Source organism: Suillus fuscotomentosus (assembly GCF_016647785.1).
Source record: "Suillus fuscotomentosus strain FC203 chromosome Unknown F5891scaffold_37, whole genome shotgun sequence".
Classification (NCBI taxonomy): Eukaryota; Fungi; Basidiomycota; class Agaricomycetes; order Boletales; family Suillaceae; genus Suillus; species Suillus fuscotomentosus.
The window spans coordinates 319,656-335,619 of NW_024539549.1; the positions used below are offsets into that span (position 1 = coordinate 319,656).

Genomic DNA, 15,964 nt, shown 5'->3' on the forward strand with positions numbered 1-15,964 from the left:
GATGCCCCCACAACCAACCCGTACAAATGCTCCGCCACCCGTGTTTCACGATGGAGCAATTCATCGAGGCCATACGTATGGTACAGAACGGTCATGGTAAGTTTTCGTTATGATATCACCAAAGTGCTTGCTCACCATCACATCTCACACAGTTCCCCCATCGTCACCGAAACCATATGGATGGCCTTACCGACCTGAAGATGAGGTGTGCTCAGTCCATACACAAACAGGTACCATGAACTTGCATACATTTTCCTCTCTCATTTTACTCATAAATTGCGCAGTCTCTCATAGCCCAGAAGACCGCTCCCCGGCAAAAGAGGAGGACACTTCCTCAGAAGTCTCTATTGACGATATTTGTATTGGCCCCGCGGCTGCTGCTGCTGACAACAGTCTCGATAGTTCCTCTTCCGAAAATGGGGGAGAGTCCAGTATGAGCGGTACTGAAACACTCGCTGACCTCGACCCTGCTCTTGAATTTAACTGGTTCGTGACCACTAGTCATTTTGGTGTGGGGCTATACAGTGAAATGTCAGTCGCTTTTTATTGCTCTTGATCTGAACTGCATCTAATTATTCATAGATCTACCACCCGGACGCTTCATGCCCCAGGCACAACTGTCCATTACTTCACCACACTCCATGAAGCTAAGGAGTATTTCAGGCTTGCCTTGGCGGTGTGGTGTGGTGAGACGGTCTAACGTGAAAGTACTGTTTGTCACTGCAAACTCAAAATATCATGGGGTGTCCCCAATGAATAGGTTCCGCAGGGATTAACCGTTTCATTCTTACATATGCTAGATACTCAATCATGATAAATATTTACGTTTGAATCAGACATGCGAGTCTTGTATGACCCAGGCCTCACAAGCAACGTCATCTGATAAGCTTTAAGCTCGGTTCAGCATGCCAACAGTGATTCTCGCATGGCCGATAATATATCACAGGCCCATCAGAAAGTCCAGGTCTGCCATTGAGTCACATCAGAGAACCTGTGAGAAGAAGATATCGTCATATATCGTCATATATTGTAATATACAGTTGTACAACATTTGGTGTGCTTGCGCAAGAAAATGCTTTCGACAATATATTTTAACACAAGTGGCACTGAACAAAAAAAAACAAAAAAAAAACATTACTGAAGAGCACATGATGATGTTGATAAACAGCGCAACTTGATTTCAGGATGTCTTCAGTAATGTTTTTTTTTTGTTTTTTTTTGTTCAGTGCCACTTGTGTTAAAATATATTGTCGAAAGCATTTTCTTGCGCAAGCACACCAAATGTTGTACAACTGTATATTACTTTGTGACACTTACCTACCAGCTCGCCACCATCTGGCCAGTATCCAGCAAGACACCAAGTCATCCGCGTTGCAAAAATTGAATTTTATATTGTCTATCATAGTACAGGTCTGTCCCGAAGTGTGGCTCATATGCCACCAAACAATACAGTGAGTTGTTTACACTAATTACTGGTACGTTACTACATACACCTTGTCCCTCAGATCATTGCCGCAATGGCACCAAAATATGGAACTGCAGAAGAACGCCGCAGAGCTCGATTGCAGAGCAAACGACAACATTATCAACGGTCAATTTCAATTTCAATCACTCAGAGTCTATCAAGATACTTAATGAATTTTATTTGTTTTCTTGTAGCAATAAGACTACGGAGCAGGCAAAGTCTCGAACTCGTTGGCGGGTGCGAAGTTGTCATTTTAATGATGTACGTATTTCCTTGATATACAGTGCTATATGTATCTACACTTTCACAAACAGGATGTTGTTGCATTGTTTCGCACCTTAGACCAACTGAGCACTGAACTTGGGTACAAGTCTGGTGTTCCCGAGGCACGCATTATGCAATCTCGCGTTATCGCAGTGCTCCGGAGAGTGAGTGACGAGGGTTGGAGTGTGCTACGCCCTGAGTTGAATGATGTATGTATTACTCTGCTGGGTCTGCAGGTGCATGCTACCAAGTTACATGATGCCGTGCAACAACTTGAATGTACGTCTGGGACTGGATATCACCTCTTGTTGAAGCAGAGCCAGGAACTGGTGGACTTGATGGAGAGACGGCTTGCAATAGAGAAGGAAGTCATATCAATAATAGACGAAGGAGGTGTTGAAGCTTATGATGAGGCAATGTTCGCCGACTTACTCGTTTGGCAGACTGCGGTTGATATATCAGACAAGTCTTAATATAAACCAGCCGAATTTGTGAACTGCGTCTCACTAACACCGACGACAAATGGTTGGAGGCCAGAGACGGCGAGCCCTGAAGCATTATCAGCGCGATTTCTATGCGCACAGTGCTGCTGCTTCAAAATCAGTGAATAACGATACCAATGATGCGCCTCAACACACACGTGATGTTCAACAATGCAAGCACAGCAGTTTTGAAACAGGACAAAGTGGGCGGTTGAACGTCTCTTCAACCTACTACACCGTTCCAAATTCTCCAGGGAAACGCCGTCGTGGAGATTCAGAAGTCCTACTGGAGACTACAGAGTTTAACTTTACAACTCTCGATGACTTTCCTGATAACCTTCAAAATGACACGCCGGAGTTTGTAGAATTCGCGAGGCAAAAACGCACTGTGGTTCATGGTGAGGCCTTGCGCTTATGGGAATCTGATGCCAACTTGTTCTTGGAGGAATTCCTCCGTCTGGAGGGTCAGGGCGACTATTCGCAAGACATTTGTGTTTGTGGTGAGGAAGCTGCGATATATCGTTGTCAGGATTGTCACGGTTCCGAGATGTTCTGTCATTTGTGTATGGTCCGTGTACATGCAAGACAGCCGTTTCATAAAATGGAGGTATGTGCATAGATACTCACATTCCTTACATCAACTGACTCTTGTGTTTTAAACTTAGCGTTGGGATGGCATCTCATTCGACGATATTACCTCGAAGTCCATGGGGATACGTTTGCAACTTGGACACACCTCTGGTGTTTGTTGTGACAACCCACTCCCTGCTTTCAACAACGACTTCGTTATCATCCACTACAACGGTATCTACGAAGTGGGGTTAGATTTCTGCGGATGCGCTTCTGCTCAGCCACACATCGTTCAACTACTACGTGTTCGTCTCTTTCCTGCCACAACAGTCGATCCCAAAACAGCCGTGACATTTCGGGCACTGGAATACTTTCAAATGTTGTCTTTCGAGTCCAAAGTTTCCACGTTTGAATTTTACAAAACAGCTGCCCGTTTGACGGACAATACAGGAATTCATGTACCAAAGGTATGTGCTAATGTTAATTCTAATTCTCTTCTAATTTGTCATATTACAATCTAGGACCGTTATGAATCTATGTTGCGCATGATGCGAGAGTGGCGGTTCATCAAGCAGATGCAACGCGCTGGTCAAGGTCATCACCCCAAAGGTATCGCAGCAACTGAACCAGGCGCATGTGCTGTATTATGTCCTGCATGTCCCCATGTAGGAAAAAATCTGCCAGATGGATGGGAAAACGCACCATCTGAAATACGGTATGTACGTTTAGCATCTTTTCCCTCCGACTTTGCTCTCACACAGATCCAGATTCCTATATGCCTTATTTCTGGGCATTGATGCCAATTTTCGTCTGGCTCGCCGTAACGTCTCTTCGGCCACGGCCGATCCTGGTCTCAATCACGGATATGCTTTTTTTGTAGAGGAACATGCCTACAAAAGTTTCATCAGTTCACAAGAACGAGCTGCCCAGGAGGTAAGTCCATCATTCTATTCGTCCTGGGCACTAAGTATAACTCTGTGCAGATAAGTTCGTGCTCCAGTCACAATGCAGTAAATCTCGCAGATACAAGAGTCTCGCGTGGGCTTGCGGCCACTGGCGCCGGTACCATTGATTGTGCACGACACAATTTCAAACGGCCCTGCTCCGTCGGCGACTTACAAAAGGGTGAACGGTGCATAACATTCACTTTTTAGTCATATTATTATTAACAGCACAATACAGGTACCTTAATATGGATTACTTATTTTTCTCTAGCATGCGGTCTTCATCGGACATAGTGGCATTAAATATATCGTACGATATCGCCTGCCAATGGAGCAAGCATATCTGGACACGTATGTCCGCCTTCCCGCACCAGTACCACATCAAACACCACGAAAAGTCCATTGTGTTCCTCGTACCGAAATTTCACCTGCCAGCCCACATCGCCAAATGCCAGACATCCTTCTCCTTCAATCTGATCAAGGGTGTTGGTCGCACGGACAGTGAAGCTCCAGAGCGCGGGTGGGCGGACATAAACCCCATTGCTACAAGTACATGCAAAATGGGTCCCGGTTCAAGGCGTGATACCTTAGACGACCACTTCAATGATTGGAATTGGAAGAAGATATGCGCAATGGGTGAGTTTTTGGCCTCTCACTGAATATCTGAACTTACAGTTTCTGTCTCGCAGGTTTAATTTTCCGCCGAAAGTACAACTTCGCATTAATTGAGGTCCAAGAACGTGTCAACGATCTCACCAATTTCGAGGCTTCTCTTGCCACAGATGAGCTAGCTGAATGGAGGAAGGACATTGAGGCATGGGAGGAAGACCGTTCACGACCGAACCCATTTGAAGACAGAGCTACGACAAGTACGTGTACTCTATTCAACGCATTTTGAGAAGCTGATGGTGTTTTCAACAGCAATGACTCAGGCTGCCGTGCGTCTGGCCTTATCAACGGCAGAGGCCACAGAGATTGAGCGCGGTAACGATGTGTCCCTACATGATGATATCTCGCCATCAGTGCTGATTTCATCGGGATTAGAACTTGAAGATCAACAGTTGCATTGACATTTCTGAACTTCACTGGATCACAAACTGACTCTATTCTAGGCGCCGTCTTGAATTTGATGCCAAGGTGGTTGGACAACACACTACAGATGTTCAGAAGGGAAAGCTCTTACAGCGGGTGAATGCTCTTTGCCGACGCATTGACACATGGGGCCGGGTACAGTTGTTGTATATGCCTGGCGTCTCCCGCCTGCGGTCGCCGGATGACGTTGCAACTGAAGCCAAGGTTCACAACATTAACCTGTTCCTGCCGTCCTCTCTACCCCATCGAGTACTGTGTGACGACCGCTTGCTCAAACATGAGTGGGAGTTGCGTGAAGCTCAAGCGTATGACACACTGAATGACCTCCGCACTGTGCTCAACCTGCGATACCATCTTTACAAGTATAAGGATACATTTATCCGAGGACAGCGAGCAAATACCCGAGCAAACGGAATCATCAATAACGCTGAACGTCGCATCGACGCCTTATCACTTAAGTATTCCACCTCTAGAAGCGCACTTCTGAATCTGGCATCAAGGCTGGGCAAGAACGACAACTGGGAGAGGAGCCTGAAGCCACTTGACAAGCAAAAGGATGCGGTACCACTCAAACACGACGATGGCCGAACAATGGGGCAGCAAAGTATATCGTGGATCTGGAAGACTTCAGGCTCCAACAGCAACGAGCTAGGGCTGCAGGACTGTAAGTACGCTCTAACCACTGGTGCTTCTCACTGACCTGGCCATTTTATAGCACTACGTGTTGAATGGTGCAAGGCACGAGCGCGAGCTCATCGCTGGGAGGAAGAAGTGCAGTTACTGCGTGAGGAAATGCGCCGCGTCATTGCATTTCTCGACTGGCACGCTGGCTGGTGGGACACGCAAGGTTCACGACGTACTTTTAGCTCACTGCAAGCCGGAGAGGGTGCACTTGCTTATGCCCAACGCCAGGCCAATCTACGCCGAAAAATGGCTGTCCACTTCAAATCCATGTGGGCAGCCAACTCTTCATGGCAAGCTCCCCTCGCAGTTGATCTTCATTCCTAGTTAAACCCCAATTCCCCTCCTTTTGACGAGGGCGAGTATATAATATACTATGTATTTACAAGTGATATATCATGCAAGCTTTGAAGGTGATATGATGTGCAAACTCCGTTCGCAAGTAATATGTCACGCGAGCCTCGTGTAGAGCTTCCAAGGTGATGGCATCACAGAAACCAGTGATATATCACCTTCAAAGTTTGAGGCCCGCGTGTCACGCGGGCCTCAAACTTTGAAGGTGATATGATGTGCAAACTCCGTTCGCAAGCAATATATCACGCGAGCCTCGTGTAGAGCTTCCAAGGTGATGCATCACAGAAACCAGTGATGTATCACGCAGACTAATGAAAGTGATATATCATGCAAGCCTCACAAGCTTTTAAGGTGATGTATCACACAAACTAATGATATATCACGTGGGCCTCTCAAGCTTTGAAGGTGATACATCACGCAAACTGGTGATATATCATGTGATGCAGGACATCGGACTTGATGTATCACTGTCTACGTGATACATCACAGCACAGCCTGCAGGAAAGGTGAGCGAGTTGATACATCATGGTCTATGGACCACAGGCTCTGATATAACATCAGCCTTCTACAATACTAGATATTAATATATCATACCTACAGGGTATTGTGCATCCACTGCATGTGGAATGGTTGTAACATGGAACTTAACAAAGAATCCCTCTCGAAGCATGTGGAAGAGAAGCATTTAGGAATTGTGTACACCTGTGGATGCGGGAAGATGTTCTCGCGTAAAGATACCCTCAACCGACACATGATGACGTGCATGGCCTAGAGTTTGCATCTTAATACCGAGTCACTGGTATACCGGTATGTAGTATATACGTAGCAGTCGAGTCCAGATATGCAGTTCGAAATCATAAAGTGTATTATATGTGAACGCGTGTACATGTATCTAGGACCTCGACCCAGACGAAGATGCACAGGTAATCTTCTGGATTGCGATGTCCCCCGGCGTGCTCGCCGCCTCCTTTTCTGTCTTCGCCTTCGCAGCTTGCCTTCGCCTCGAATTCTCGCCCAGCTCTGCAATGCCATTACGTATGATATGAAGGTATCTCGCGGCTAGTTCTTGTTTGGAAGAGACGCCATCCTTCACAGGTGCGGTAGGTGAATATGCACGCGACGGGGGTACTTTCTTCGAGATGAGTTTCATGAGACGTAGCTTCCTCGATGGATTAGACGCAAATGTAGATGAAAGTGTGCTTGTCTACGGTGTGGAAAAATCAAGGAGATGCCGTGCGGCGAGAGACAGACGTGCTGGTGCTTGATGCCCATGTGGACGCGTGCTCAGACGCATCCAAACGGGCTGCAAGTAGAAAAAGCAAGTCAAAAACACCTCGAATGTTCTCGTGTGAGAGCACGTACGTTTCTGTTCTCGCTTTCCCTCGTTTTGCTCTCTGCATCTACATGAGTTCTCGGATGACAGGGTCAAGTTGGGATTGTTTCCATGTAACGTAGCCGACATCGTCGTTGATGCCCATGTTAGCGGATGCAGGCCGAGTACTAGCACGCGCCCATTGGGACGAAGAGGAGAATCGTAATTTGGAATGAAGGGGATGGCTCCACGTCCCAGTCCATTGCACACACGGTGTTAGTTGGATGTAATCAAATACAAGTGAGAGAAAAGACTGTACGTTTTGTACAAGAGACAGATTAATTGCAAAAGCTGTGACTTGTCAGTATTGAAAGGCTCAGGCCTCTGTTGCCATCCATGAGGAGCGAATTTTCATATGTGTACCAGCTATAAGTTACGCTGCACTTGACGCGGCGACTCGGATGATTTGTGCCAATATTAATGATCTGGTATCTGTTTCCATTTTGAATTCAAAGACCAAGAATTTGATATATCGGATACCCGGGCTAATTTCTATCGATATCCACCATTTAGCGCAGGTCAATAATGGTGAGCACTGCTATTAAGTAATTAACACGAGTCGCATAGCTAGACGCCTATAGGCTACATCCAGCCGTGGATTCACAGGATAGTACAGTTGACATTTCATCACTTATAAAGTTGATCGAGAAAGTATGGAGAACGACGATGTGAGGTATGAGCACATTGTCACCGTGCTTGGTGTCGCCGTATTTGTTTTACTGAACTTATGACGTGACCGCGCTGGCAGCATGGAAGACTTGCCAGACGATTTGACGCCATTTATCACTCGAATAGCTATGGATCACGTTGGTGCAGGTTCATGTGGCGATGTCTGGAAATGCAATTATACTAATGCAAATGGTATTTCTACCCTCGTGAGTCCATGTGTTGGATTCAATTTACTATGCAACTGGCTGATCATGATCTTGATCGATAAGGTTGCGGTCAAGGCTTTCAGACTTCCAGAACATTATGATTTAGAGACACTCAACAGGGTAAGTTCTGTGCAAGGACCGCATATTAGCCTACACTAATTTTGGACGCACCTAGAAAATCAGCCGAGAAATCGGCATATTGAAGATTTTACACCATGACAACATTGTACCATTATTGGGTATAGTGACAGGATTTGGATCTAGGCCAGAATTGCGCTGCTTAGTTTCTCCGTGGATGCCAAATGGCACATTGAATGCATACCTAGTATCTAACCACAACGACCTAATAGCCCTGGACCGTTCGCGTATGGTGAGTCATTACCATCACATCCTTTCACTTTTCAAGACTAACTCGAAGTTGGAAGCTGGAGGATGTCAGCGTTGGACTTCGTTACCGTTAGTTTCCATCTTTTCTCAAAACGTTCAAGTTATAACTTACGTTTGATGCAAGTGCACTCACATTCTGTCGTGCACGGTGATATAACAGGGGTAAATTCAGAGCTGTTGTGTTATTCTTGAAATCTCATGAATATGCAGGCAAATATACTGATCGACAACGGAGGTTTTGCAAGATTGATCGATTTTGGTCTTTCCACCATTACACAACCCCTTCTTGGCCAGTCGCATTTGGCGGTGACATCTATATATCACGGCGCAATCCCCTATGCTGCACCAGAACTCATTCTACCAGAGACTACATGTGACCCAGGGTTGGAGGACAAAATTGATATCTACTCCTTCGGTTGTGTAATGCTTCAAGTGAGTTGATGTTTGGTCACAAAACGCTCCCCTGAGGACTGATTGAACAGATTCTCTCGGGTCGGCCCCCTTGGTCTGAGATTAAATCTTCAAGGCCGGTGGCATGCATTACTGCCATGATATCCAAAGGTTTTAGACCGCAGCGTCCAGATGCTCATCCTGAAATAATAGACTCCGATTGGAAATTCATCCAGGAATGTTTGCAATCCAAACCTGAACTTCGACCTTCAGCAAATGAAGTGCTTGACTTTGTCATGCATAGGGTTTCCTCCCCAGGTAATTCCTCATGGTTCGCGGCGCTTTCCACCATCGACTGACATGAACTTCAAGAATCTTGTAGTAAACCGCCTGAGGATCATCCCGATGACGCGCCGGATGATTTCCCTGGAACTTCCCCGCGCGGTGGTTCCAACGACTCAGATACAACAGAGCAACCACCCGACAGTTTACCACTCTATTCTGATTATGAACTGAAGACTTTGTTCACGGTCGCAGATAATTTCTCTGCCTTCACTCCTGCATTTGCCGTATCAACTATTTTTTACGACAACAGGTATAATGGAGCATCTGAGTCCTCCATTATACCAGGATCTGTAAGTTATCGACCTTCTGACCGTGCTTCACCATGATTAATCGACCCTTGCACAAGTGCCATTCTCTCGAAGGAATGTTTCAGTGCAAGTGGAATGGTCCTAACGGGCTATCTTGCGATCACTTGATTCATCCCCACGATCTCTCTTCTCACCTACGTGAAGTCCATGAAATTCGTGGCTCAGGCAATTCCCGCAACCAGTGCATCTGGGATGGTTGTAATAGGGTGCTCAGAAGAGATACCCTCTTGAGGCATATAAATGAGGTTCATGGGCGGGTTGTGCGCCACTCATGTGACTCATGCGGAAGGAAGTTCAGGCGTCTATGTATGCTCAATGGCCACAGGAGGACGTGCACTGTGATCAGCAGTAGTTCATGATATGGGGAGACAGCAACGTGCGCACAAGCTGGTTTGAAGGTTCTGGCTCATGATTAAATCTCATGTATAATGATATGATATCCTGCGCATCAGTGGACACACATTAGCAGACTTAAGCTATTTTGATGTTGCACTTGGCGTGTCGACTCGTGCCAACCTGACCCAAATTTGATGATGTCTGGAAATGGATCCTAATACTTAGCAACTGGTATACCGGCCGGTATGTAGTATACGTAGCAGTCAAGAGTCCAGATATGCAGTTCGAAATCATAAAGTGAATATTATATGTGAACGCGTGTACATGTATCTGAGTAGATGGATTAACAAAGACAGATCGAAAACATGGTATTCACCTTCCATAGCATACACCCACCTCGCATCCTCTGGCGTCAAAAACCCATACGTCCACCCCATCAATCATACTGCCGCATGGCCGCCTCCAAGGCATCCACATCCACATCAAAAGACACATCAAACGACGAATCTGCACCTGCCACACCGAGTTTATCCTCCTCCTCATCATCACCATCATCGTTGCTATCGTCCTTGACCAGCTCGGGCGTCGAAGTCGGCGGGCTTTCAGGAGTCTGAAAGACCTGCTTTGGCGCGGAAGTAGGGATCGAGTTGGGCTTCTTGAGTAGCGGAGGCTTGAAGGGCGGAAGCGTCACTGGCTTTTGTCCCTTTGCTTGTGAAGCCGCATAGGGCGACTGCGTGGTGGCGTAGCGCGATTGCGATAAAGGGAATCCGGAATTTGGGAGATTGTGGTGCCGGCGCATCCCCAGCGGCGGGGGACCTCGTTGAGTTGCTGAGGGTGCTACAACATGTCTCGACTGGTGTATCTTCTCTGGAACTGCTGTAGATGCAGAAGTGGATGCAGTTGCGGTAGGGCTGGTGTCCATAACAATACTGGGGGTCCTCCCCACAGCACGCTTGGGAGGAGGTAGCACGTCATCTACATGCATCGAGAAAGACTCGTTTGGAGCAAAGTCACCTGCAGAATTGGTGAAAGTACTTTCCTCGCGATCCGTATCTCGATCTGAGTCCAACGTCATCTGGATGTCTCCGCATGTGCCACTGTCTCTAGAAATTTTGACTGTAGGTTTGAGAGTTGCAGAGCTCGATGATCTACTGATCACATTTCCTCGCAGAGGTGCAGAAGAAGAAGTAGACGAGATACTAGCCATCTTCTTTAAAGGCCTTGCAGTGAACGCGGTAGATGTGGACCTCGACCCAGACGAAGATGCACAGGTATTCTTCCGGGTTGCGATATCCCCCGGCGTGCCACTCGCCGCCTCTTTTTCTGCCTTCGCCTTCGCAGCTTGCTTTCGCCTCGAATTCTCGTCCATCTCTGCAGTGCCATTACGTATGATATGAAGGTATCTCGCGGCCAGTTCTGATTCGGAAGATACGCCATCCTTCACGGGTGCGGTAGCTGAATACGCACGCGACGGGGGTACTTTCTTCGAGATGAGTTTCATTGGATGTAGTTTTCTCGATGAATTAGACGCAAACGTAGATGCAAGTGTGCTTGTCGAAGGTGTGGAAAAACCGGGGAAGGATGCCGTGCGGTGAGGAACAGACGTGCTGGTGCTTGATGCCCATGTGGACGTGTGCTCAGACGCATCCAAACGGGCTGAAAGCAGAACAAAAGCAAGTCAAAAACACCTCGAATGTTCTCGTATGAGAGCACGTACGTTTCTGTTCTCGTTTTCCCTCCTTTTTGCTCTCTGCGTTGTGCATCAGTTCTCGAATGATGGGGTCGGGTTGAGATTGCTTCCATGTCACGTAGCCGACATCGTCGTCGATGCTCATGTTAGCAGATGTAGGCCGAGTACTGGCGCGCGCCCATTGAGATGATGAGGGGAATTGTGAAGGAGATGGTCCTACGTCCCAGTCCATTGCAGAGTGCTAGTTCGTTGTAAACAAATGTGGTAAGAGAAAAGACCGTCAGAAATACGTTTTATACGTTGGATCACGATTAGTTGAAAAGGATTGAATGAATCGTCACTGAGATGAAAGAGACGGACAATGAAAATTCAATGGCCCACTCGGGCTGCGACGTTCGAAAGTCTACTGTTAGAGCGATGCTGTCTGTTTTCAGTCACTGAGTGTTTCCACCAGACCTAGAGCAGATCCCAAGTTGCTGCGAGTTCAGAATAAGCACCAGCTAATCGCTGTCTGTGACCGTTCGGACTCACCGTACCCAGGCTGCGAAAAAGCGCCTGCTCCCGATCAGGAAGGAGATCCACATAAACTCTTGTAGACCCTTGTTTGTTCCTTTGTCCCATTCATTCGTTATTTTACCTTTGATGGCTGTTCAACGTTCAGACAAGCGCGAAGCACTGCAGCTCCACATGGCCAACCTACACGTGTTGGTGAGTTGCTACTGATGACTATACTTGGTGCCCACCCTGGCACTGGCTGGCAGCTAAGATTATCTTCCGTGTGTCGTCCTAACCTAGTACCCCTGAGAGAATAAGGCCTCATCTAGATTCACAGCTTTCTCAAGTGCCTGAGTCGCGAGAATACTCAAGTTTGGATGTACTTCCCGTTATAAATAAGAGTGTGCATGGATATGTCAGGCGACCTCCATGCGGCTCGGTGGAGTTGTGTGATACCGGCCGACAAGTTAGCGCCGGGTCCGTGGTACATGTCATTGCCGAACAAAAGAAATGCATCCGTTTGGTGATACAGATTACAGCTACAACCAAACTACAACCTCCAAAAACTACATCGTTTACAGGCTTGGTCGTACAACAGTCGCGTCACATTATCAATAAGTTAGGACGTTCAAAAGGCATAGTTCTGTCCTTCGTGGAAGTACCGCCAATAGGCAGGGAGAAGATGTGCGACAGAAAACCATAGCTATAACATCACATCAGGAAAGACGCACGTCAGTCAGAGAACGCCACTCACACTATACAATTTGCAAGACATTCGCGCTGCCTTTGATGTCTTGCAGGTCATGAATCTGAGCCCTACCATCGCTGCATATCCTGTGAATGCAAGCGTGCAGAGTGTGTCCACTCCCCAAACACGAGACAAGCAGATGGACCATAGAGGAAGGGCCACCAGCATAGATGTCCGCGCGAGATTCGGGAATGCTATGGGTAATGTTTGTCTGCCGATAAGGCGGTCTCCTTCCACGTCTTTGAAGTCCTGAGCGTGCAATGTGCTCGTGAATACGGCAAGGCTTAAGCAAATCGCTGAAATCGCGGTGGGTTCTAACCGTGACATATCTTTGCCTGTTCGAGCAATAAATCAGCAAAGCATTCATTCGGAGATAAAATGTTCGGTAACGAACCTGCGATAAGAGTGGAACCAATTTCAAAGCAAGCGTAACCCACTGCCGTTATAAAGTTCTTCGAGATCCAATGCTCGTGGGCTTTAAGCTCATTATAGAAGATTATGAACAGCGTCAACACGAGGCTTAAGCCAAAGACTTGAAAGCTGTAGCATGCGGATAGGGCGAGACATATGGGAATGAGAGCCCAACGTAACACAAGAGCGTCTTCTAGGCTTATTAGTCCTGCAGGTATCGGTCGAGAAGACTTGTTCTTCCCATCCTCCTGAGGATCGATTATTTGATTGGCGACATTAAAATGGAGTAGATGGAGCCAAATCCAGAACACAATGTGTGAAAAACGTTGGAAATTGCAGAGTGGCCCAGCCACGACTGCGAATAGCGTCTGATATGGTCAGTGTACGGTGACAGAACGGCGAAAGAGTGATACACACAATGGGAACAATGGTAGTGGTGATGTCGTCGCTCGTGAATGAATACAGAATTTGGAGGTAGAGCATGATGAATCGTGAGGGGAATGGAAAAGGCCCTGGCCTTTTAGTAACGTACCGCTGGACTGTAATAACTACTGAGGAGTGAGTGAACGGCCCGGTATAAATACCCTACGGCGATGTAAGCATATCTTGTAATTCGATGATGAAAGTTTGTTTGATCGTCATCATGTTTCGAAACCCCGATTCCACCGATCGGTTGACTATTTCATAAAAAGACAGATTCCGTGGGCATGAGGCACAAGGGCGGTTGTAGGTGTAGGCGGTTGTTGGGAGACAAAGGTGCTTGTGGGAGTAACACGACCAGATACTCACCCAGTTGGGCGTCAAATTGCCAAGAGTGTCTACATAGCCTCGTCTCAAAAACAGTTGGTGATAGGATAAAAACGAGCGCTCACAGACCTTGGTGAACAGCTCCAATATCGAGCATCTTTCGCGGGAGCAGTGGCAAGCCACGAGGTTGAGCCGATCAAGCTTCTTCATCAATTTCCGAGAAATCTGATAGAATATATGATGAGTAGCGAAATCACAAATGTATGAAATTCTAGATAGGCACGTACGATATGTGGTCAATCGAACATAGGTTAGCACAGAATTGCACCCGCTTAACCAGCGTCCACGATAGTCACGATATTCAAGAAGCTATTATTGCCAAATAGGTATACATCCGTGACATCTATCCTTCTTTGGCTGAAAAGTTTTGCAGTCTTCTAACCGGCTTGGTAGAGCGATGATAGGCCTTGAAACAATCCTCATCATCTCACCAATGAACCGTTTACCAAGCTGTGGGGGTGATCATATCAAGGTCTGTGATCATCTGCGCAAGAAAAATGTGTTTCATTGATTGATGCACGTCAAACAGGCTGTGTGACGAGGATTCGAACTGTTCATTCGTGACGGAGGTGAACGGGGCAGAAGCGGATTGGCTCATCACATCCCGTGACACGCGAGCCTTGGCAAACGTTACTACGAGTCGATAGGGGTTGCAATGGCCAGCTCATCTTCCTCATGTATGTAACCTTTGCCTCGTGTCTCCGGGACCGATCAGGGTCGATTTCCAGGTGCCTGTCGAGTATCATAAAAAAGAAGAAATGAAAGAAACAACTTGTCTGGATCTTGGTCTGTCTTCTTTCCCCATACCGCAACTAGACAAGTGTCTAGCTAGCGAGACCACTTGATAACTTGTTCGATATTTGCATTCGCGCGACGTCGCATCGGTAGGATGCGGAACTCAAAATTTGTAAAAGATGGTGTATGATTAACGCGATAAGACATACCTCCAGCGTATCATACATCGTACGACCTTCTTAATCCCGACTAGTCAATTCCGACGGGCTTATTCGGAGGGAGGAACGAGGGTGTTGAACGTTGAACATTCTATGACGCAGCTACGGCCTGAGAGTGGAGATGTACAATCGGTGGGGCTACGGTAGGCCCTTGTATGCGGCTTCCGAGTCGTAGTTGTGGATACAGACCGCCGGATCTCTCAGTCTAGCCCATAATAAGTTGACCGCAACTTTTCAAGAACCGGCATCCTTCTATTTGTCAGTCTGCCTAGGGATAGTACGACCCACCACCTAAACCGAGTTCGGTCATGAGCTTCTCATTCCCCAACGGGGGAGGTGTTTAATACATGCTTATGCCATACGCACCGTGCTTCGATCTCGAGGCCTCTATTTTTGTCTGGTCTCGGTGTCACCAGCGCTGTTCATGTGAACATGTGTGTCACAGAATAAACTTGAGTTGTGGTAATACTTACCGGGGGTGTAGATTGGTTAACCCGCATTCTAGCCAGACTACTTATAACGTTAGACTTGTGTGCGTGCAAGTACTCCACTCGTACTAGCTTTTCCGAGTCCCTTCGTGATATGGTGCTACTAGTGAGTGTCTCAGCAGGTTGGTGTCAGCTAGGCTGACAAGGCTAGTGGGCACGTAACAGACCTTTTCGACGAGAGCACACACCAGCGATAGCCTACCGCGCCACACTTCGCCTCTCTTGCAGGGTCCCTTGTTTCTCGACCTAGACCAAACTTGCCTTTTCCCCTCAGCTATCCAGAATACGACCGAGTCGTTATCACCCCAAGTTTGCTGCGCACTACTGTTGCATATGTACGTCCCTCACAGATTGTCCGTGACATCCGACACACTACAGCTTTCGCCAACGATCTATCGCTTTTGTTCGACGAAAATGTTTGCCGAACTTCGACAGAACGTTCAACGTTCCACTGCAAATTTATCCGTAAGTAACAACACTAATGAGTGACAACAGAGCGCCCGTGGC

At 47.2% G+C, this 15,964-nt stretch overlaps 5 protein-coding genes across 5 annotated transcripts; 3 read left to right on the forward strand and 2 right to left on the reverse strand.

The window, feature by feature from the left end:
• Positions 1-50: 50 nt before the first annotated feature.
• Positions 51-700, forward strand: F5891DRAFT_1190522 (uncharacterized protein; the record flags this gene model as incomplete). The annotated part of the gene is made up of 4 exons (XM_041367315.1): positions 51-96; positions 153-230; positions 285-531; positions 583-700. 4 exons carry the CDS (start codon positions 51-53, stop codon positions 698-700), a joined length of 489 nt encoding a protein of 162 aa, XP_041224305.1.
• A 1,551-nt stretch (positions 701-2,251) lies between these two features.
• On the forward strand, positions 2,252-5,825 carry F5891DRAFT_1129344 (uncharacterized protein; the record flags this gene model as incomplete). The annotated part of the gene is made up of 11 exons (XM_041364385.1): positions 2,252-2,602; positions 2,657-2,818; positions 2,877-3,248; positions 3,303-3,496; positions 3,543-3,714; positions 3,765-3,934; positions 3,997-4,361; positions 4,415-4,594; positions 4,647-4,785; positions 4,838-5,481; positions 5,533-5,825. The coding sequence occupies 11 exons, from the start codon at positions 2,252-2,254 to the stop codon at positions 5,823-5,825; spliced, it is 3,042 nt and encodes a 1,013-aa protein (XP_041224306.1).
• A 1,888-nt stretch (positions 5,826-7,713) lies between these two features.
• F5891DRAFT_1042103 (kinase-like domain-containing protein) lies at positions 7,714-10,195 on the forward strand. The gene is made up of 9 exons (XM_041362088.1): positions 7,714-7,752; positions 7,806-7,897; positions 7,973-8,099; positions 8,163-8,219; positions 8,275-8,469; positions 8,697-8,918; positions 8,969-9,194; positions 9,249-9,511; positions 9,568-10,195. The coding sequence occupies exons 2-9, from the start codon at positions 7,878-7,880 to the stop codon at positions 9,886-9,888; spliced, it is 1,431 nt and encodes a 476-aa protein (XP_041224307.1). The 5' UTR covers positions 7,714-7,752; positions 7,806-7,877; the 3' UTR covers positions 9,889-10,195.
• A 575-nt stretch (positions 10,196-10,770) lies between these two features.
• F5891DRAFT_1042105 (uncharacterized protein) lies at positions 10,771-12,258 on the reverse strand (the record flags this gene model as incomplete). The annotated part of the gene is made up of 3 exons (XM_041362089.1): positions 12,087-12,258; positions 11,583-12,031; positions 10,771-11,521 (listed from the first exon to the last, which is right to left on the reverse strand). Coding segments are annotated over exons 2-3 (956 nt in total), but the record flags the coding sequence as incomplete, so codon positions are not given.
• A 420-nt stretch (positions 12,259-12,678) lies between these two features.
• F5891DRAFT_1129345 (UbiA prenyltransferase family) lies at positions 12,679-13,692 on the reverse strand (the record flags this gene model as incomplete). Its single annotated transcript, XM_041364386.1, has 4 exons — positions 12,679-12,753; positions 12,805-13,133; positions 13,193-13,577; positions 13,627-13,692. The coding sequence occupies 4 exons, from the start codon at positions 13,690-13,692 to the stop codon at positions 12,679-12,681; spliced, it is 855 nt and encodes a 284-aa protein (XP_041224309.1).
• Between the last annotated feature and the right edge of the window lie 2,272 nt (positions 13,693-15,964).